Here is a 21,564-nt window from a genome sequence, read left to right on the forward strand (position 1 = left end):
CTCCATCGTTCAGCATCTGGGGGAGGTGTGGAAGGAGGTACGGCGGTGCATCGTGACGGCTCAACGGTCCCAGAAACGCCAAGCGGACAAACGCCGTTCTCTGGGACCCCCCTTTCAGGTGGGGGACAAAGTGTGGCTGTCCACTCGGAATATCAGGCTCAGGGTTCCGTCTGCTAAGTTGGGTCCTAAGTTTATAGGGCCCTATGAGATCATCGAAGTGATGAACCCGGTGGCCTTTCGGTTGCAACTGCCTAAGACCTTGCGTATTCCCAATGTATTTCATACCTCGTTGCTTAAGCCATTTGTCTCTTCGGTGGTGGATTCTCAGACCCCTCCGGCTCCCGATACTGGTGGACGGTGAGGAGGAGTACGAAATTCAGCGTATTATCGACTCTTGTTTGGTTCGTAGTTCCCTCCAGTATCTGATTCATTGGAAGGGTTAAGGTCCGGAGGACCGGTCCTGGGTGCCGGCTCGCTTCGTGCGGGCCGATCGGTTAATTGCGGCTTTCCACCGTAAGTATCCTGGGAAGCCTGGGGGTCCGGTGGCCCCCCCATGAGGAGGGGGTACTGTCATGATTCGCCTCCCTATCCACATGGCTAGGGGGCGGAGCCTTCTCTAGGGCCTCACTTCCGGCCCCTGGATGCCTTAAAAGCTGACACTTCCAGTGAACCAGCGCCGGCTATAAGCTTAGCTCTGCTTTGCCTGTGATTGCTGGTCCTGTGAGTGATATCCTGATCTGTCTGTTCCTGTGCCCCCGTGCCCTTGTCTGTGTTCTGTCCCCTGGTCGTCCCTCCTGTCCTGTGTCCCCCCTCCTATTTCCCCACTCGGTTGCTTCCTCTGGTACTGACCTTAGCCTGACTTTGACTTCACTTCTGCTCGCTCCTCTGGTCCTGCTTCTGCCCGTACGGTGTTTGACCCAGCCTGTCTGACTATTCCTCACATACCCTGCAGTTCTGCCTCTCAGCTGTGCTGATTAGGCAGTGCATGAGAACGCTGTGCATTTCCTTCCTGGTTCTCATTGCTCTGTGTAGTGTCGTCTGCTGCAGAGCTCTGGCTCCCCCTGGTGGCAGCATTACACATCCCAAACAATTTTCCTGGCAGTTGTGGCCGAAATGTTTGTTGGTCTACTTAATCGTGGTTTGTTTTTTACAGAGCCCCTGATTTTCCATTTGTTAATCACAGTTTGAACACTGCTGACTGGCATTATCAATTCTTTGGATATCTTTTTGTATCCCTTTTCTGTTTTATACAGTTCAACTATCTTTTCTTGTAGATCTGTTTACAATTCTTTTGCTTTCCCCGTGACTCACAATCTAGAAACGTTAATGGCTGGATGAAAGATGCAAGAGTCTGTCTCGATCCCAGAAACTCACTCAGCTTTTATGCAGACACACTGATTACAAGCAAATAGGTCACAGGTGATGAAGTTGCCTTTATTAGCCATTCAAACCCATTTTGTCAACTGCTGTGCATGTTGTCAGGCCAAAATCACCAGGGTATGGGAACTTTTGATCAGGGTCATTTGTATGTTTTTGGTTGTCATTATGACTTAAAACGAGAAAACACAGTAGTTTGACAATAAATGGCTTCACCCGACCATAACCATGAGCGGAAAAAAAGATTTTGTGTTCTCATTCATATTCTCTGGAAAAAAAAAGGCCAAAAAAGCAAAAAATCTGCCGGGGTGTGTAAATGTGGCGCCCCTGAGGCTTCCGTCGCCACAGGTCATTGCACCCCATCAAGCGGTGTGATGCCCCATTCTGGGAGAGGAAGAGAGTGAACTCCGGTCCCCTGGTAAATTCACACTACACCCATTGCTAGGGACACACAGGACCAGGGAAAGTGGCAGGCAACCCTCCCATGCTGCATGCTGAGAGGGGCTGTAAGACCCATCCCTGCTCCCATAGGGTGGTAGCTTAGCAACTGGGGAGGTGGGAGGAGCCACCAGAGAGCAGATAGAGAAAGGAAGGTCAAGTTAGTTTCAGTTTACCTCAGGGAGTGAGAGAAGCAGCATGTAGTTGGAGGAGAAGAACGAGAGAAAGGAGGGAGGAGGAGGCCTGCTGAGGCAGGCAAGGAGGAGAAAGAAGAGAAGGAAAGAAAGGGTCGCAGGGCCGCGGGTAGTCCTGTATGGTACCACGAGCAGTCCTTGTTGGGTACCGCTGCCGAGGGCCCAGAGGCGCTACGGGTAGCTGCAGGCTGCGGTGGCCCGTTCCACAGTGACATCGGTGGAGTGATCAGCTGCGACAGGGGACGGTCCCTAGAAACTGGAGGAGCGAAAAGACAGTCTCCAGACAGTAAAAACCGAGGCCCAGGGAATTGCAAGCTCCCAGGGCCAGAACCCAGAGCAGACCTTCAGAAAAGGGGTAATCAGCCGACAGGTGACCCCCCAGCCTGGAGGCTGTAATGGAGGCCAAGCCAAGTCCATCTACCTAAGGCAAGGCTAGTGAAGACAGCAGAGAAGGAGACACTAAAGAGAGGGAACCGGATTTCACACTCTGAATCACCCAGAAGACGGAGGTCCCTGACAGCGGTCCCAGCAGTCCAAGGGTTCTGCCTGCCCTGACAAGAACTGTGAGTAAAAGAACTTGAACTGCACCTCTGAAGTTGCCTCAGTTATTTCATCTGCATAGACACTTACAAGCACCAACCGTGCCCCGGGCATTGCTCCACCTGTGGGGAGCAGTACTACCATTGCTGCTATAACATCATCCCGGAGGCCTCACACAGCAGCGGCGGCTTATTAGCCGCATACCACAGGTGGCGTCACGAACACAAACTTTAACTTAAGCCACATATTCTACTGACACCCACCAGGGCCACGGAGCCGGGCCCAGCCACCACTGACTACCACCGGACTAATCCGGCCCGGCACCGGGTGTCCCATAGCCCTGGGGTGGGCGAGTCAACTTTGGCGTCACGAACAGGATTTCGTGCCCGGTCTAACCGGGTACTGTGCGCCTGAAGAACCGTGTGACAGACTGTGTACTTTACTGAGAAACCGCCGCCATTAGCGCAGCTGAGAGCGGGAAGAAGGGGGGCGTGAAAGAAGAAAGGGCGCGAAGAGAAGCCCCGCCCCCTTGTCCAAGAAAAGCGCGCGAAGCGGTGCCCGCCATAGAAAGCGGAAGAAAAAGAAATGGCGACTAGATAAGCTGGCAGGCTGGCAGAGAGAGTCTAAATGCCAGACCAGCAGATAAAGAAAATGTACCTTATCGCAGCGAAGGTGATGCAGCAGATCCGGCAAGCGACGCGCGGAGCAGCGACCGCCAGAACACCGGAGATGCTACTGAGGGGTGAGTCATTTAATGCCCCTGCCGGTGCGGGTGCCCCAACCCCCGCTGCCATGCCCGCGGTCCCTGGAGAGACGCCCGGCACGGCGACGCCGATCCAGGCCGCAGCCACGCCAGGTGCGGCCCGCCAAGATTTTGCCTCCGGAGCGGCGCCCATCCACACCGCAGCAGCGACTCCAATACAGGCCGCCGCCATGCCAGGCGCGGCCCGCCAAGACCAGCAGACGCAGACTGTGCTGACCGCTGTCTACCTGCTGCCAGGTGGGGAGCCAGAGAAGAATCCCTACATGTAAAGAAGTAAGAAGCAGCTGAACTGTACATAGCCCCTAATTCTTTTTGAAGAAGTCCCTCGTGTTTTGCCCCTTATTCTTTTCGAAGATGACACCCTTTCCTGCTGTACTGCCCCTGATGCTTTTTGAAGACGTCACCCCCCATGCTATGTGTTACCGGGCCACTGAACTGGAATGTGGGCCCCGGTGGAAGTGTATGTGTTGTGTCCTACCAGGCCATTGGACTTAGTGGCTGGTATGTTGTTTATGTGTCCTATGTAACCAGGCCATTGGACTTAATGGCTGGTTGATTTGTCCCATTAGTGTTAATTGAAAGAAACGAACTGCCGGGCTACTGGACTTGTAGCCGAAAATGTACATAGTTGCACCCGTTGTGCCCCCTACCAGAATTATGGGGGAAGTGCCCAAACCGTGCAATGAACTGGAAGTGCACATATAGTTTCTTTATAAGAAGTTTGCAACGTTAAAGAATTTGTGCCTCCCATAAAGGGAAGAAATGTTTTATTGTTTTATGTTTTTGCATACCAAAAATGTTTTGCAGTTTCTCCATATGTTTTTGTTGTTTTTCAGCCCGAGGACGTGCTGGGATTTGCTGTGGGGGAGTGTGGCGCCCCTGAGGCTTCCGTCGCCACAGGTCATTGCACCCCATCAAGCGGTGTGATGCCCCATTCTGGGAGAGGAAGAGAGTGAACTCCGGTCCCCTGGTAAATTCACACTACACCCATTGCTAGGGACACACAGGACCAGGGAAAGTGGCAGGCAACCCTCCCATGCTGCATGCTGAGAGGGGCTGTAAGACCCATCCCTGCTCCCATAGGGTGGTAGCTTAGCAACTGGGGAGGTGGGAGGAGCCACCAGAGAGCAGATAGAGAAAGGAAGGTCAAGTTAGTTTCAGTTTACCTCAGGGAGTGAGAGAAGCAGCATGTAGTTGGAGGAGAAGAACGAGAGAAAGGAGGGAGGAGGAGGCCTGCTGAGGCAGGCAAGGAGGAGAAAGAAGAGAAGGAAAGAAAGGGTCGCAGGGCCGCGGGTAGTCCTGTATGGTACCACGAGCAGTCCTTGTTGGGTACCGCTGCCGAGGGCCCAGAGGCGCTACGGGTAGCTGCAGGCTGCGGTGGCCCGTTCCACAGTGACATCGGTGGAGTGATCAGCTGCGACAGGGGACGGTCCCTAGAAACTGGAGGAGCGAAAAGACAGTCTCCAGACAGTAAAAACCGAGGCCCAGGGAATTGCAAGCTCCCAGGGCCAGAACCCAGAGCAGACCTTCAGAAAAGGGGTAATCAGCCGACAGGTGACCCCCCAGCCTGGAGGCTGTAATGGAGGCCAAGCCAAGTCCATCTACCTAAGGCAAGGCTAGTGAAGACAGCAGAGAAGGAGACACTAAAGAGAGGGAACCGGATTTCACACTCTGAATCACCCAGAAGACGGAGGTCCCTGACAGCGGTCCCAGCAGTCCAAGGGTTCTGCCTGCCCTGACAAGAACTGTGAGTAAAAGAACTTGAACTGCACCTCTGAAGTTGCCTCAGTTATTTCATCTGCATAGACACTTACAAGCACCAACCGTGCCCCGGGCATTGCTCCACCTGTGGGGAGCAGTACTACCATTGCTGCTATAACATCATCCCGGAGGCCTCACACAGCAGCGGCGGCTTATTAGCCGCATACCACAGGTGGCGTCACGAACACAAACTTTAACTTAAGCCACATATTCTACTGACACCCACCAGGGCCACGGAGCCGGGCCCAGCCACCACTGACTACCACCGGACTAATCCGGCCCGGCACCGGGTGTCCCATAGCCCTGGGGTGGGCGAGTCATAAACTTTTGAGCACAACTGTAAATTCCCAGAAATTGCTGTCAGTTGTACTGTGACCCCAGCCTTTTCTAGAATTTTGAAATTCACCATTCAGAGTACATCCTCCACGCCTTCTATTGACTTTTAAAGGGACCAATCCTAAAGAATCTCAGAATTGTCAACTAAGGCCCTAGAGGCTTTAAAAAAAAAAAAAAAAACTGTAGAAGGAATTTGCTTCAGCCCCAGTCCTGATTCCTGCTGTCAATTCACCCTGAAAATGTATCTACGGTGGGACTCAGAGCTGTCATCACAAAAAATGCCTTTGGGAAAGGTCCGACCTTTTTTTTTTTTCTTTTTTCTGAGAAAACCTGCAATTCTGACTAGTAAAACTAATCTAGCACTGGCTAGGAATTGCCACCAACCTGCAGCTCAAAAATTGGAGACATATTTTGGGAGTAATAATCACAAACTCCGCAAAAAGTCACCGTAGTGAACTTACCAATCAAAAATCCCCAGTTAAGTGCAAGCATGAAACACCCAAACAAAATGGGGGATAGTGACCATAACAAGTATGTTAATATAAAATGCCAGATTTTATTAAAGAAATATATTAAAAACAAATCATATTATTTTATATAAATAACAATTCATAGACAAAGATATTCCCTTTTTTGTTAGCAGCAGAAAAACAGGTACTTAAAGTGCATAGTGCAAATACCGACCATTAAATACAACCAGATAATTTTTAAATATGTAAAATTATGCCATATGGAATGTTGGCCCACTGGTATAATGTTTTAAGGTTCTTAGTAAGACCTGGACCTACATAGTTAATATAATTATAGATAGTAATAAATAAACTGTATATAAAATGTATAGAAAGGTCCGATACCTTGATATATCGTATGGTGGTCCTGTTTGCTGCGAACCCCGACGCGCGTTTCGTGCGTAAATCTTCCTCAGGGCGAGCTCATATTTTGGGAGTAACCCATCTCCCGGTAATCATTTACACCGATTATATCTGGCTCAATGATCTCTTACAATCTGACTTTAAAGTACATTTCCTTCCTACAGAGAAAGACGGCAACAAAGACCAGTTCTTCATTGGGGACGTCATAACCAATGTGTTTGGTCATTGCGGCATTCAGTCTCTGGACATCCGCAGAGACCAGTAGTCTATGCTGTCTCAAAAGACATTTTAGCAGCCTGCACCGTCTATAGAAAAATATAACCTCCTGGTCCAGACCTGCCGGTCTTCTTTTTCCAGTGATAGCTGGTCTGTAGGTCCACAGGTGTGATAAGAATATAAACTTATTTTCTGCTTTCCCATCAACTCAACCAAGTATAAGGCCATCAGACTGAAGCTACAGTCTATCGTCCTATTTGAGCTCAGCCACAAGGTGGGGAAAAGTGGGAGGATAACATAGTGAAATACAGAATTATAGCCTTTTTCTGCAAAAATCAGCGACTTTACCTCTTGACATGTCAATGTCTACTACTTCAGGACTTAAAAATAGAAGAAATAATAATAGGATATTTTATATGGCTGCCACCATTGGTCTTTAGTTCTTTATCCTAGAGTTCATGAATTCTTAAGCACAAAGCATCGACATACCACTGATGCAACCTATGCAGGGGCCCAAGGTGTAAGGGAGCAACTTCCTTTTACAGGGCAGTATTGGTCATTGCATCTCCATAAGCTATTGGACTGCAAAGGGCCCATATAATGTTCCTACACAGAAAACCCTAATGCATGCAGTAAGATATGTACAAAACAAAAAAAGAAAAGTTCCCTCTGTACAGAAGTCTTCAGGAGCCAAGGAGAGCCGGAAGGGTGATCTTATGGTTATATCACTGAGGAGGAAGGTCCTGGCAGGGCAGTACCTAGATATTCCTTATCAGAATGTCAAATTCTTCACAAGGTCTGTGATATCTGTTTTCCAATAATACTCTCGACACCGATGTAACAGAATACTATCACGGCAGGGGAGAGAGGCTATACCAGCCGTATAGGACAATACACAGGAAGGGGGAGGCAATGCCTTATAGCTAGGGAAGAGGGGACGTAATGACCCCTGACAACAACCTGCAGCTCAGCCTCACTGCCGTCACCAACTCTATACAGGTTCTGCCCTGTCTTACCTGAGAAATGGGTCCTAAATAAGGTTGGAGGGCATGAGTGCTAAGTCAACACCACTAACACTAAAGGAAGAAACAAGGGAACAATACAGGGGAAACACAACTGCAATCACTAGAGCCCTGGTAGATAGCAAAAGTCAAAATACTAATCTGAGCAGCAGCAATCAAAAGTCTGGAGCAACAGAAGACGACCTGTCCAGAGTTCAGCAAGCAACAAACTATAAACTGCACCCAAACCACCCCAGGGTGAGGTTAATAAAGGAAGTCAGAGTCTGGCATCTGAGAGGAAAAACTAACTCCCAGGCTCATAGGGTCCGCAGCGGCAGAAACAGAGAATTGTTAGATAAGAATACGTGCTGCCAATCTCTGGGATTTTCTAGCACTCACTGCCACTGAATTGTCAGCCAGCCGTGACACATCCGTGACAAATACATCATCAGTGTTGACGCAGTCTCTTTTTGATGAAGTCATAATTTTTACATGTATTTATTATATACTTACTCAGATAGAACTTTTTGGGTATAAACCAAGACTGGGTTGACAAATTTTTACTGTAGCCGATATATCTTTCCTCAGCAATTTCACTGTAGAATTCTTGCTTCAAAAAGTCACTTTTATAACACTGTAGGGATACAAATTGCATTACAAAATAATTACATGTGATATTTAATTACCTAAGCCGCTGCTAAAGGCAGACCAAAAGCTATTACATTTGTTATCACACACAAGTCGCATTGGGGGGATGCATTATTTTCATGGATGTCCATTATCCAAAAAACTAGAACCAAGTCAGCAAAAGTAATGGGATTTTTTTAATTCAGTACCCTCAAAATACATTAAGTCCATTCAAAATAACCTTGACACCTGAAATGTTTTTTTTGTAGACCTATGTTATAAGAGAGAGGGAGATGGTAAAGCAAGAGATGTAAAAGAAAGGGAGGAGAAGTGGTGACAAAAATGGGGGCTGCTGTGATGCTAGTCACTACTTATGGGTAGTATAGACGGAAGGGTAGTCAGACAAACCGGAGTCATGTAACAGGAGGACACGTCAGGACACAGGGAGTAAACAGAAGCACAGTAAAGTCACAGGCCAAGGGTCAGAAGTCCAGGAGAGTACGTATGGATTCAGGGAGCAGACAGAGACATGGTCAGGTAACGGTCCAAGGTCAGAAGCCGGGTGGTAACGACAACAACAGGGAACGGGCAGAGAGGAGTCAAATAACGGTCTGGGGTCAAAAAACTTAGATCAGAACACAAGCACAAGCCAAGAGCACAACTGCAGAACCAGAGAGTACAACTGGCGAGGTTTTGGGAGAGCATGCTCAGTAATGAAACAGAGCAATTACCAGGAAGATGGAACACCTGAGTAATCAGCACCTCCCAGAACCTGCATGGAATCCTGTGCTGTCAAACAACCTGTCAGCTAGTGTTCAACGAAACACAGCAGAGCATCTCCAAATGCATGATGCTCTGCACAAAGGAAACATGTCACTGCCGACTCTGTAGTGCAGGAAGGTGCAACGGAGCATCACCTGTCTGCAAGATGCTCTCCACAAAGAAAAAATGTGACTTCCGGCTTTGTAGTGCAGCGAGCAGCCCCTGTGTGCATGATGCTCCGCACAGAGGAATCGCGACACCTGCCATGAGAGGAGTGCCAGGTGCTTGTGGCCTGATGTATAAGGCATGATGCATCCAGATGATGTCTCCTCCTGGATGTGTGGCGCCCTGGCCTATCAGGTCGTCACAGGGTATTGTGCAATCTGCCCTTGTGCACTGTATCCACTCATCTTTGGTTACGGGTCCCTGACCTTTGGTGTTGCTAAGAACAAGCTAATCAAAACCCTAGGAACACTCTGCACCACACCCACCAGACACACCAGTGGACAGCCTGAAGTGAATAGGGCTGGCCACTTGGGGGTTGGTTAAGGGGAGGTCAGGAGTGTTAGGAGACAGTCAGTTGAGGAAAGACTCTCAAGAGGAGAGGTCAGGAGCTGGGATCCTTGTTTACTAGGTGGCATACGTTGGTCTGGGCATGGTAGGAGTTGGAACCCCAGTCACAGGGAATCGTAACAAGGGGCACGGACTGTCGAGGAGAACAGCCGGCGGCCTTGTGCCATCACCAGGCAGGGGCCAGGGCATGATGGGGTACGGGACCCCAGGCGAGGAAGTAGCTTCAGGCGTCCTGGTAATTCACCCGACGAGGATGGAGCCTTCAAGATCCGTTCTCCACCCGCTCCAAAATCGGGGTACTAGCGCAACGAGGGTGATAGGACTTTCCCACTGCATAGTCCAGAAAATCCCAAGCGTGAACCCTGAGAGCAAGCTCCTTCCGTTAGTCATACGGATGAGCGGACCCGTTTAGTTTTAAGCTGAAAGGGACCAACTACAGAAAGAGGTGCCAAGGACAAGGTCACAGGCTAACAAGCAACACCAACGGGCACGGGATCCTGGCGTGTTCCCTCCCTGCTGCAGTGGCATCAAGAACTTTGGTTTACCACGGTTCGCGGCAGCGTTATTGGACTGAGTACATAATTAACCCTTACCGGCCCAACAGCACCTTCCTGACACCATCACCGAGTCCCAGGGCATCCCCCCTACCTGTGGACGCCTGGCTGCCCACATCATCGCCACCGGGTAATCCCAGCCGCAGCGGTGGTACTTTACCCTTACCACACACCACGGGAGGCGTCACGAACTTTCCACACCGTCCCTTGTACATAGCCCACCCTTTATTTGAGTGGCTGCACGACCCCCGGGTCTGTACGTCCCTCAAGCCACCGCGGATCCGGATCCGAGCAGCCCGGCTGCTGACGCAGGGGCGGCACAGATGTTCAGGTTATGAAAGTGGTGTACAGGGTGCTGCACTTTATGGGGTACCTTCAGCTCTGTCCCTTCTTGAATTATAAAGAGGACGTAGTAACACCTGACTCACCTCTTACAGGATATTCTATACATGTCTGATAGGTGTGGGTGACAGAGTTGGGAAACTGGACCTATGTCCAAACATAGGAGACCCTCGACCTCCATCCCGCCTGTTGAAGAGGATGCTGCGGGAGAATGAATGGCGGGAAGGCTGTGCATGTTCTCTCCATTTACATCTACTGGAAAAAGGAGACTTGCATCTATAAGACATTTACAGTATGCCCGAAATCTCTAAGATCGGAATACCCCTTTAGAGGCGTCACTTTATGAATTACATTGGGGCAATGTGACAAGCTAATGTCAGCTCGCTCACTATATTATATCGTTTTCCATCTTAGCCGCAGTCTAAGTTTATATCGTATCAAACGTAAATATTGTTACAGAGCTCTGAATCAGAACATGAGAGCGCTAGAGAGGAAGACGGTAATTCTCAGATGAGCGGTGAAGGTGAGTGAGTGTCAGAGAAAAGTCCGGTCACCTCTCCTCCAGATCCGGCCAGCAATGAAGCCTACAGGAGAACTCCAATGTCACACGTCTATTTTAGTCAATACTTGTAATCTGTTATAAATATGAATTCTGCATCTTTTCTTAGAACTGTGTGTTGTGCCGACCCTCAGTTATGTCTCCTGGATATTTATTTTACGGCTACATGGTGACAGGTGTCACATAACAGCAATTCTTAGACAAGTTGCGCAATCAAGAAAATTTGTGCAACTTACCATTAAAATCATAGTCAGTCTGTCTCCCCCTCTCTGTTTGTCTGTCTCCCTCTCTGTCTGTCCCACTCTCTGTGTGTCTGTGTGTCTTTGTGCATCTCTGTCTCTGTGTGTCTTTGTGCATCTCTGTGTGTCTGTGTGTCTCAGTCTCTGTGTGTGTCTGGCTCTGTGTGTCTCTGTCTCTGTGTGTCTCTGTGTCTGTGCCTTTGCGTGTCTGTTTCTGTGTGTCTCTGTCTCTGTTGTGTGTCTCTGTGTTTGTCTGTCTCTACCGATATCATATTACCTCACACATAAGCTTCTTACACTAACAATTTCCTTTGTTGCCTATAGCAACCAATCACAGCTCCTATTAATAGCATGTAGCTCCCAGCTCCATTGACTTTAATGTAAGCAGGTTTTTTGGAGAGTAACTGTAAAGTGTGGGGTAAATTTTCCTGTCAAAACATAGTCTTCGACATTCCCTGAGTCAAATGCGGTGTCTGTGCAAAATTTTGTGATTCTAAATGCTAGCTGTAGTACCCGTCATTCTTTTACTAGCTGTAGTACCCGGCATTGCCCAGGATAGTAACTAAGTATCTCTGTCTCTCTCCCACTCTCCCTCTATCTTACTCTCTCTCTGTCTGTCTCTCTGTTTCTCTCTCTGTCTCTCTCTTTATCCATCTCTCTTTGTCTGTCTCTTTATCCATCTCGCTGTCTCTCTCTTTCTCTGTCTGTTTCTCTGCCTGTCTCTCTCTGTTGATTTCTATCTCTCTGTCTGTCTGTCTCTCTATCCATCTCTCTCTGTCTCTTTGTTTCTCTCTGTCTGTCTCTCTCCCTGTCTGCCACTCTCTCTCTGTCTGTATCTCTCAGTCTCTCTCTGTCTGTCTTCGTCTGTCTGTCTTTCCCTATCCGTCTCTCTGTCTTTCTTTCTTTGTCTCTCTCCCTGTCTGCCTCTCTGTCTCTCTCTGTGTGTGTCTCTCTGTCTGTCTGTCTCTGTCTCTCTCTGCCTGTCTTTATCTTTCTCTGTCTGTCTCTCGCTGTCTGTCTTTGTCTCTGTCTGTCTGTCCCTATCCGTCTCTCTGTCTCTCTTTCTTTGTCTCTCTCCCTGTCTGCCTCTGTCTCTCTCTCTCTCTCTGTCTTGCTCCTTGTTTGCCTGTCTCTGTCTGTCTGTCTCTCTTTTTCTCAACCGACATCATATTACCTCACACATAAGCTTCGTATACTAAGAATGTCCTTTGTTGCCTATAGCAAGCAATCACAGCTCCTATTAATGACCTGTAGCTCCCAGCTCCATTGACTTTATTGGAGGCAGGTTTTTTGGCGAATAACTGTAAAGCGCAGGGTTAAATTTTCCCCTCAAACATAGTCTGTGTCGTTCCCTGAGTCAGATGGGGTGTCTGTGCAAAATGTTGTGATTGTAAATGACGGTGCGGATTCCTTTAATCATACACACACACACAAACATGCATATATACAAACACACATACACACACGCTAAGCTTTATATATTAGATTGGGAACTAGAAATGTTTGCCTCATATTATACTAAATTTTTATATTTTGTTTTATTTTTCAGATTGTCCGACACAAGACGTCTTGCAGGACGAGAAAAGTATTGGCCTTTTGGACATAGATGGAGACAATTACAAAGAGCAAGACAAAGAAAGCTCAACAGAGAGACCAAACCAGCTGATATTAGAGGAAGATTTGGGACTGGGGGACGCAAGACCTAATGGGCAGAACCATCCAGATAATTTGTGTAATGAAGAGGAACTGCGCTCTGGGATAGGAAATAAGACAGTGTCCGGTCATAGAAGATCTTTGCTCCCGAGGCTCAGTAGACATTACATATTCACTGCCGCCACAGAGAACCTCCACCAAGGCCTCCCGGCAGCCGGGCCGATCTCTGGATTATACAAAGTCCAAAGCTGCAAAACCTTAAAGCTTCAACCCGATTCCGCTCTTAGTTATGAAGAATTTTCACTGCCAGAAATTGAGACCGGCAATGGGAACAAGACGACGGCAAATCGTCCAGAAGTTTCTTTGAGCCAAAGGAAGAAAAACTTGATGGAGGAACTTTTTGGACCTGGATACGACATCCAGAATAGTTTTTCAAGTGATTTTGTTAATTCTGAGAAAGAGTTCAATTTATAGAGTTAGGAAAGTAACCAGAATAGCAAGTGTGAACTAACCGGCCGTGGTGAGAATGCGTCCCATAGCGGCTTGTAGTTATGTGTAATAAAATGTAACCCAACCCTGATTATCAGCACCGTCCTCTTATGTAGAAACACCATATGCAGTGGGGAAAATTAGTATTTGATATACTGCCGATTTTGCAAGTTTCCATGCCTAAAAGAATGGAGAGGTCTGTAATTTTTATCGTAGGTAACTTCAACTGTGACAGGCAGAATAAAAAAAAAAATCTAGAAAATTACATTATATGATTTTCAAATAATTAATTTGCATTTTATTGCATGAAATAAGTATTTCATCACTGATAAACCAGCAAGAATTTTGGCTCTCATACTCTACACTCATTAACTATTAATTGCACCTGTTTGAAATTGTTACCTGTATAATAGACACCTGTCCACACACTCAATAAGGCTACTTTCACACATCCGGTTTGAGCTCTGCGGCTCAATCCGGCTGTGAAAACTATGCAACGGATGCGGCGAAAACACCGCATCCTTTGCATAAGTTTTTACATGCGGCCCGTCCGTTTTTTTCCGGTTGCGGCATGCTACTGAGCATGCGCAGTGGAAAAAAACGCATGCGGCGGCCGGATGCGTTTTTTTCCGCATCGCGCCGCATCCGGCCTCCATAGGTATGCATTTAAAAATGCGCCGCAGCGGCCGGATGCGGCGCGATGCGGTGTTTTTTGCCGGAGCAAAAAACGTTGCAGGGAACGTTCGATCCGGCCGCGGCATCGGCTAAATTTGACGCATGCGGCAAAAACCGGACCGAACGCAAGCCCCTGCAGCACAATACGGCACTAATGTAAGTCTATGCAAAAAAAAACCACAACCGGCGTTACAAAAGCCGGTTGCGGTTTTTCTGCAGAACACCGTATTGTGCCGCAGAGCAAAAATCCGGATGTGTGAAAGTACCCTTAATCACACTCCAACCTCTCCACCAAGACCAAACAGCTGTCTAAGTACACCAGGGACAAAACTGTAGACCTGCAGAAGGCTCCGATGGGTTACTGGAGAATTGGCAAGCAGCTTGGTGAGAAGGCAACAACTGTGCAATCTTTAGAAAATGGAAGAAACACAAGATGACTGTCAATTTTACTCAGTCTGTGGCTCCATACAAGATTTTGCCTCTTGGTGTAAGGATGATTCTGAGAAAGGTCATGAATCAACTCAGAACTACACGGGAGAACCTGGTCAATGACCTAAAAAGATCTGGGACCACTGTATCAAAGATTACAGTTAGTAACACACTATGCCATCATGGATTCAAATCCTGCAGGATACGCAAGGTCCCCCTGCTTACACAAGCACATGTCCAGGCCTGTTTGAAGTTCACCAATGACCATCTGGACGATCCAGAGGAGGCATGGTAGAAGGTTATGTGGTCAGATAAAACCAAAATAAAACTAATTGGTATCAACTCCACTCGCCATGTTTAGAGAAAAAAGGCAGAGTACAACCCCATGAAAACCATCCCAACTGTGAACCATGGGGGTGGAAACATCATACTTTCGGGGTGGACGAGACGATACCTAAGGCTACTTTCACACATCCGGTTTGAGCCGTGCGGCTCAATCCGGCTGTGAAACCTATGCAACGGATGCGGTGAAAACACCGCATCCTTTGCATAAGTTTTTACATGCGGCCGGTCCGTTTTTTTCCGGTTGCGGCATGCTACTGAGCATGCGCAGTGGAAAAAAACGCATGCGGCGGCCGGATGCGTTTTTTTTCCGCATCACGCCGCATCCGGCCTCCATAGGTATGCATTTAAAAATGCGCCGCAGCGGCTGGATGCGGCGCGATGCGGTGTTTTTTGCCGGAGCAAAAAACGTTGCAGGGAACGTTCGATCCGGCCGCGGCATCGGCTAAATTTGACGCATGCGGCAAAAACCGGACCGAACGCAAGCCCCTGCAGCACAATACGGCACTAATGTAAGTCTATGCAAAAAAAACCACAACCGGCGTTACAAAAGCCGGTTGCGGTTTTTCTGCAGAACACCGTATTGTGCCGCAGAGCAAAAATCCGGATGTGTGAAAGTACCCTTAATCGCACTCCAACCTCTCCACCAAGACCAAACAGCTGTCTAAGTACACCAGGGACAAAACTGTAGACCTGCAGAAGGCTCCGATGGGTTACTGGAGAATTGGCAAGCAGCTTGGTGAGAAGGCAACAACTGTGCAATCTTTAGAAAATGGAAGAAACACAAGATGACTGTCAATTTTACTCAGTCTGTGGCTCCATACAAGATTTTGCCTCTTGGTGTAAGGATGATTCTGAGAAAGGTCATGAATCAACTCAGAACTACACGGGAGGACCTGGTCAATGACCTAAAAAGATCTGGGACCACTGTATCAAAGATTACAGTTAGTAACACACTATGCCATCATGGATTCAAATCCTGCAGGATACGCAAGGTCCCCCTGCTTACACAAGCACATGTCCAGGCCTGTTTGAAGTTCACCAATGACCATCTGGACGATCCAGAGGAGGCATGGTAGAAGGTTATGTGGTCAGATAAAACCAAAATAAAACTAATTGGTATCAACTCCACTCGCCATGTTTAGAGAAAAAAGGCAGAGTACAACCCCATGAAAACCATCCCAACTGTGAACCATGGGGGTGGAAACATCATACTTTCGGGGTGGACGAGACGATACCTAAGGCTACTTTCACACATCCGGTTTGAGCCGTGCGGCTCAATCCGGCTGTGAAACCTATGCAACGGATGCGGTGAAAACACCGCATCCTTTGCATAAGTTTTTACATGCGGCCGGTCCGTTTTTTTCCGGTTGCGGCATGCTACTGAGCATGCGCAGTGGAAGAAACCGCATGCGGCGGCCAGATGCATTTTTTTCCGCATCGCGCCGCATCCGGTGTCCATAGACATGCATTGAAAATGCGCCGCAGCGGCCGGATGCGGCGCGATGCGGTTTTTTTTGCCGGACAAAAAAAACGTTGCAAGACACGTTGCCTCCGGCCGCCGCTTTGATAAATTTTGCCGCATCCGGAAAAAAACGGATGCAACGCAAAGCCATCAGGTACAATCCGGTAACAATGCAAATCTATGGGGATAAAACGGATGCGGTACCGGATCCGTTTTACCCGTTTTTTTTCCGGATTGTACCTGATGGGAAAAAACTGATGTGTGAAAGTAGCCTAACACTCTCTAATATTGAATCCTTAGGATGTGTCAAAATAGACCTCAATCTGAATAAGGGCAGAGAGTGGCCGGGTCCTCTTTACACTGAGCTGGGCATTTCATCTTTAGTGGCTCCCATGGCTGTGTGTCCATAGTTGGGACCCAACTATGGACTGTTTTAAAACATGGTAAGGTTTTAATACTAGGGAGTGGTAGGTATCATCCTGATTTGGTTACACGTTGTCGCGGTGGGATGGCTTTACGCTTTTTTCATCAAAAATAGTATTTATTAAGTACCCTATGTTTATTTATATGCACTAATACTTTTCCTTATTTACAGCAGGGTATATGTCCATGTTATTATTATCTTGGGTTTTTCCAGAAATAGACAAGTAGCTGAATATGCGGCTCAGACATCTATAGCAAAAACCCTTTGCATGTATCTATGGAGCAAATAACAGAGACATATTTACAGCACCCCAAATCCAGGACCATCCAGGGAGGCATAAAAAAGAGGAAAGTCAACCGCTGCATGTACAGTACAGTAAATGTCAGAATCTACAGTCGATGAACTGTACTGTAAAGCTGGAGGTGTAACAATAACTTACTGGTCTTCAATGAATGGAAACCTGACAGGCATAATACATCGTAACGCAAGGGTTGTTTCAGTATGTCATGTCAATGATAAGAGGCTAGCTATCATAGCGTGTGATGAGATAATCGGGGGACTGGGGCCCCTAAACTGAACTCAGGCTAAGGGGACCCTAGCTGTCCCTGAACCCAGAGATACGTTTGATGGTGACGATGTCTGTGCCGCCTTCCTTGCCCTATTCTTGTACAGACCTGATCTAATACCCTCTCTCCCTCACCCCAGGGGAGGGCCAGGACAGGAGTGGTAGAACCCACAGATAAGGAAACCAAAATTCAATCACACAGCACGCTCACACACAGGTATTAGAAAAAAAAAGTCATAAGGAGAAAATTAAGAGCAGGGAGGCAACAATGAGACGACGAGAGAACTCCACAACAACTCCACGCACAAAGCAATACAATCACCTCATGACTGGGATACAACAGCACACAGATCGGAGCAGCTAAAGCTATAGTCGGCATAGGGAGACAGGCTCCTCCATCTTAAAAAGGCAGGGAGTGACTATGATAGGTCTTTCACAACATGTGATGCAAGAGGTATCCAGCACGTTAGCAGAAATGAACTCCTGCAAGCCCGATCACTAATGAAAACACAGCTATTCGACACCCGAGCCTGTCTGTGTAACTCAGAAGCGTCGGAGAAAGCATAGTGAGGAGTGTCAGACTCGGTAGTGTGAACAGCGTCAGATGCCTCCATGACACTCAGCGAGTTTAGAGCCAAACTCTGTGTAACACTAGCATTTATAAGTCACCTGGTAAGATATAAAAAAAGTGCAGGAAAATAAAGTAAAAATGAAATCACCTTTTTACCCACATAAAGTCAGTGAAGAAAGTGGAATATAAAAAAAAATCTGTAAGGCCCGATTCAGCTGTCCATTTTTCACGCTTTCATCGCTGTGCTCGGGTATGCTCAGTGCACTGGCAGTAACAACAGCATGATTGGATGTAGTGTGCACAAAAAAAAGGAAAAACCCTGCCCACCTGCCCGAGGAAGTGTCCTGTTTATGGCTGCCTTTATGTAGGCAGAGACCTGAACTGCCCAATTAGTGACTTCCACTGGGGTTCAGGTAAAGCGCGGGTCAAAAATCGAAAATTATCAAAAGTCCGGCTGAGCCCGCCGACCCGAACTTCAACGGGTCTACTCATCGCTATTTGGAAGCCCTGATTATATTTTTTTTCATAGTATAAAAATGTGCACACGGAGCAAAACCAAATGTAAATCGATCATTGTATTGTTTTGCATATAAGAAAAAAACCTGATGTGTAAATTCTGCCTAACTCTAATGATAAAATTAGCACATTACCAGGAATTGAGATTCAGAATGGGGGCCAGGATGGGGACATTATACCAGGATGGGGGACATATATTATTGGAAGGGGGTCAGGATAGGGGACATACTGGCATGGGGGGTCATTATACCAGAAAAGAGTGACATTATACCAGGAAGGAGCCGAGAACAGAGCCATATTATCAGTTAAGAGAGACATTATACCAGGAAGAAGCCCAGGATGGAAGACATAATACCAGGAAAGGGAGACATTATACCATGAGGGATCCCAGGATGGAGGACATTATACCAGAAATGGGAGATATTATACAGGAAGGAGCCCAGGATAGAGGGCATTATACCAGAAAAGGCATACATTATACAGGAAGGGGCCTATGATGAAGAACATTATACTAGAAAGGGGCCCAGGATGGAGGACAATATAACAGGATGGGGAGACATTATACTAGGAAGGGGCCCAGGGTGCAGGAAAGTGAGATATTATGTCAGCAAAGATCCCAGGATGGAGGACATTATACCAAACAATGGAGACATAATACCAGGAAGGGGTTCAGGATGGAGGAAATTATGGCAGTAAAGGGAGACATATGTGACACCCTGGCAAAACCAGGGTGTCACAGAGCCTGCAAAAATCCAGCAAAGTGCAGGCCATTCTCCTCCTTGGTAACCTGATCCACACCAGTGCAGCAGGACAGACACCCCCTCCCCCCCCAAGTGTAAGAGCTAAACTGAACAGGAGTAGAGGGGCTGGAGCAGAGTGTGTGGGGAGAGGGAGAGGAGAGGAGTCCGGAGTTGTAGCTCCCGGGCTGCTACAGAAGCGTGCTCCAAAAGGGCCGGGACAGGCTGTTAGTGAGGAAGGGACGTAAGGTGACCGGGGCAGGGTAGTGGACCGCCGGTATCGAAAGAGATCCCGGATCACTGCAGGGGAGTGGACTCCCTGTTCCCGACTGAGGAGGTAAGAAAGAGAAAGGGTGGAGAAAGAGGCACCTGGCTGCAGGGAAAGAACAGGGGCTGCTCCTCCATACCGAAGGCTGTGGACTCCAGCAGTTTCTAGTTTACCAGAGACTCTGTGAGTACAGCAGTGCCATCCGGCACCACGCCGCGCTGCCCCTGCAACCCTGCACCCCGGCCATCCAGCCTCTCCGTTCCACCACCAGGCCCCGGGATCACCAACCCCTACCCACGGAGGGGGAACCAACATCCTAGCTGCTCCCTGCCATCGCTCCCGGGATCCCCGTCACCAGCAGCGGTGGTGCTCATTATCACCACGACCCGTTGGTGGCGTCACGAACTATCTCCCCAAACAAACCATCCCTTTTCACTCGTAGGCGAGGAGCGCTGCTCGAGTCCCCGGGTCCGGCCCACTGCTCAAGCCACCGAGCAGCAGCAGCCGCGAACCCGAGCGTAGCGAGCGCGGCCCCTCCTCCCGCGACACATACCAGGAAGAGGCCCAGGATGGAGACATTATACCAGGATGGGGGACAGTATTACTGAAAAGGGCCCAGGATGGGGGACATTACACCACCATAATATCCAGGATGGCGGACATTATACCAAGAAGGGGCCCAAGATGGGGGTGTGACGCCCAGGCCTGTCAGATTGTCACAGGGTATTGTGAAATCTGTCCTTCAGCACAGTATCCACCCTCCTTGGTTACGGGTCCTGGTCCTTTGGTGTTGCCAACAGCTGAGTCAATCAAAACCCTAGGAACACTTTGCACTGTACCCACCAGACACACCATTGGGGGGCCTGAAGGGAATAGGGCCGCCCACATGGGGGGTTGGTAGGGGAAAGTGAGAAAGTGACAATAGAGCAGTTAAAGTCACTCTCGGGAGGAGAGGTCACAGGTGGAGCAGTGCTCCTGAGTACTAGGTGGCAGACGGTCTGGGCCTTGTAGAAGCTGGAACCCTGGTCACAGGGGATAGTGTCAGGGGGCACAGACTGCCGAGGAGGGCGGCCGGCGGCCTTGAGCTATCACCGGGCAGGGGCCAGGGCACGACGGGGTACGTGGACCCTAGGCCGGGAAGTAGATTTATGTGTTCTGGTAATTTCCCCGACGGGGGTGAAGACTTCAAGTGTCATCCCCAACCTGCTCTAAAATCGGGGTACTAGCACACCGATGGGATAGGACTTTCCCAATACAGTCCAAAGAAATCCTACGCGTGAAACCTGAGAGCAAGCTCACTCGGTTAGCTACACGGGTGAGCGGGACTCGAAAAGTTTCAGACTTGAGGCTCCAAAGAAGAAACACTTGTGCCAAGGAAAAGGGTCACAGACTAACTGCAACACCAAGGACACGGACCCAAACGTGCTCCCTCCCAGCTGCAGTGGTGCTCAGAACTCTGGTTTACAAGCTGTCGGTGTGATTATTTCTGGACTGTACACTGAAAAACCCTTCTACCCCAAACACCACCCCTACCTCACCATCAGCGGGCTCCCGGGGCAAAACCCCCTACCCACGGAGGGGTTAAACATCCTTGCTGCCATACCACCGAGACCAGGCGCCCCCAACAGCAGCGGTGGTACCCTAACTTACCACACACCGTGGGTGGTGTCAAGAACTTCAAATCCCCCTTGTACATAGCCCCCCTTTCATCCAGTGGCCGTGCGACCCCCTGGTCCGGAGACCCCTCGAGCCACCGCGGATCCAGATCCGAGCAGCAGCCTGGCTGCTGTCACGGGGGCGGCACACCTCGATTTCTGATGTCACGAACAGGATACGAGCAGGACCCACTTACCTGGGTGACGTGCGCCTTGAAAACCGAAGACCGCGAGTCAAAATTCTGTTTCCCGCCAAGTCCGCCATTTTCTGCCTAAGCCCCGCCCCTCGTCTTCCTAGTGAGGTCGGAACCGGAAATTCCCAGAGGCCCACAGTTAGCAAGAGAGTGCTGCAAAAAGACCGAGGGGGCGAGCCAGAATGTGTTACTAGCGGAAGTGGAGCAGGGACGCCTGGACTCTGTGACAATGTTCCTGGAAGACACAGTGGCAAGATGGCGGTGCGAGACTGGTCTCCCGAGCGTGCTGTCACTGGGACCGCGGCATGGATAGAGGAAGAAACAGAGCAGCTGTGCTGGAGGACGCAAATGCAGTTCCTCTTCATTCTGAACCACTGGAGGGAAGAGATGAGAAGCCTGGCGGTGGCGGTGCGAGCCCATGAGCTCG

The 21,564-nt window shown here is 48.8% G+C and overlaps 1 protein-coding gene across 5 annotated transcripts in view; it reads left to right on the plus strand.

The window, feature by feature from the left end:
- LCA5L (lebercilin LCA5 like) overlaps positions 1-13,517 on the plus strand; it is a 71,489-nt gene extending 57,972 nt beyond the window's left edge. For all 5 annotated transcript variants that reach the window (XM_075334969.1, XM_075334970.1, XM_075334966.1 and 2 more), the window contains exons 7-8: positions 10,816-10,879; positions 12,704-13,517. In XM_075334969.1, the coding sequence (XP_075191084.1) occupies positions 10,816-10,879; positions 12,704-13,281 (642 nt within the window). In that variant the 3' untranslated portion in view covers positions 13,282-13,517. The remainder of the gene's footprint in view (positions 1-10,815; positions 10,880-12,703) is intronic.
- The last annotated feature ends 8,047 nt before the right edge of the window (positions 13,518-21,564 follow it).

The sequence above is a fragment of the Anomaloglossus baeobatrachus genome, chromosome 2 (genome assembly GCF_048569485.1).
Source record: "Anomaloglossus baeobatrachus isolate aAnoBae1 chromosome 2, aAnoBae1.hap1, whole genome shotgun sequence".
NCBI lineage: Eukaryota > Metazoa > Chordata > Amphibia > Anura > Aromobatidae > Anomaloglossus > Anomaloglossus baeobatrachus.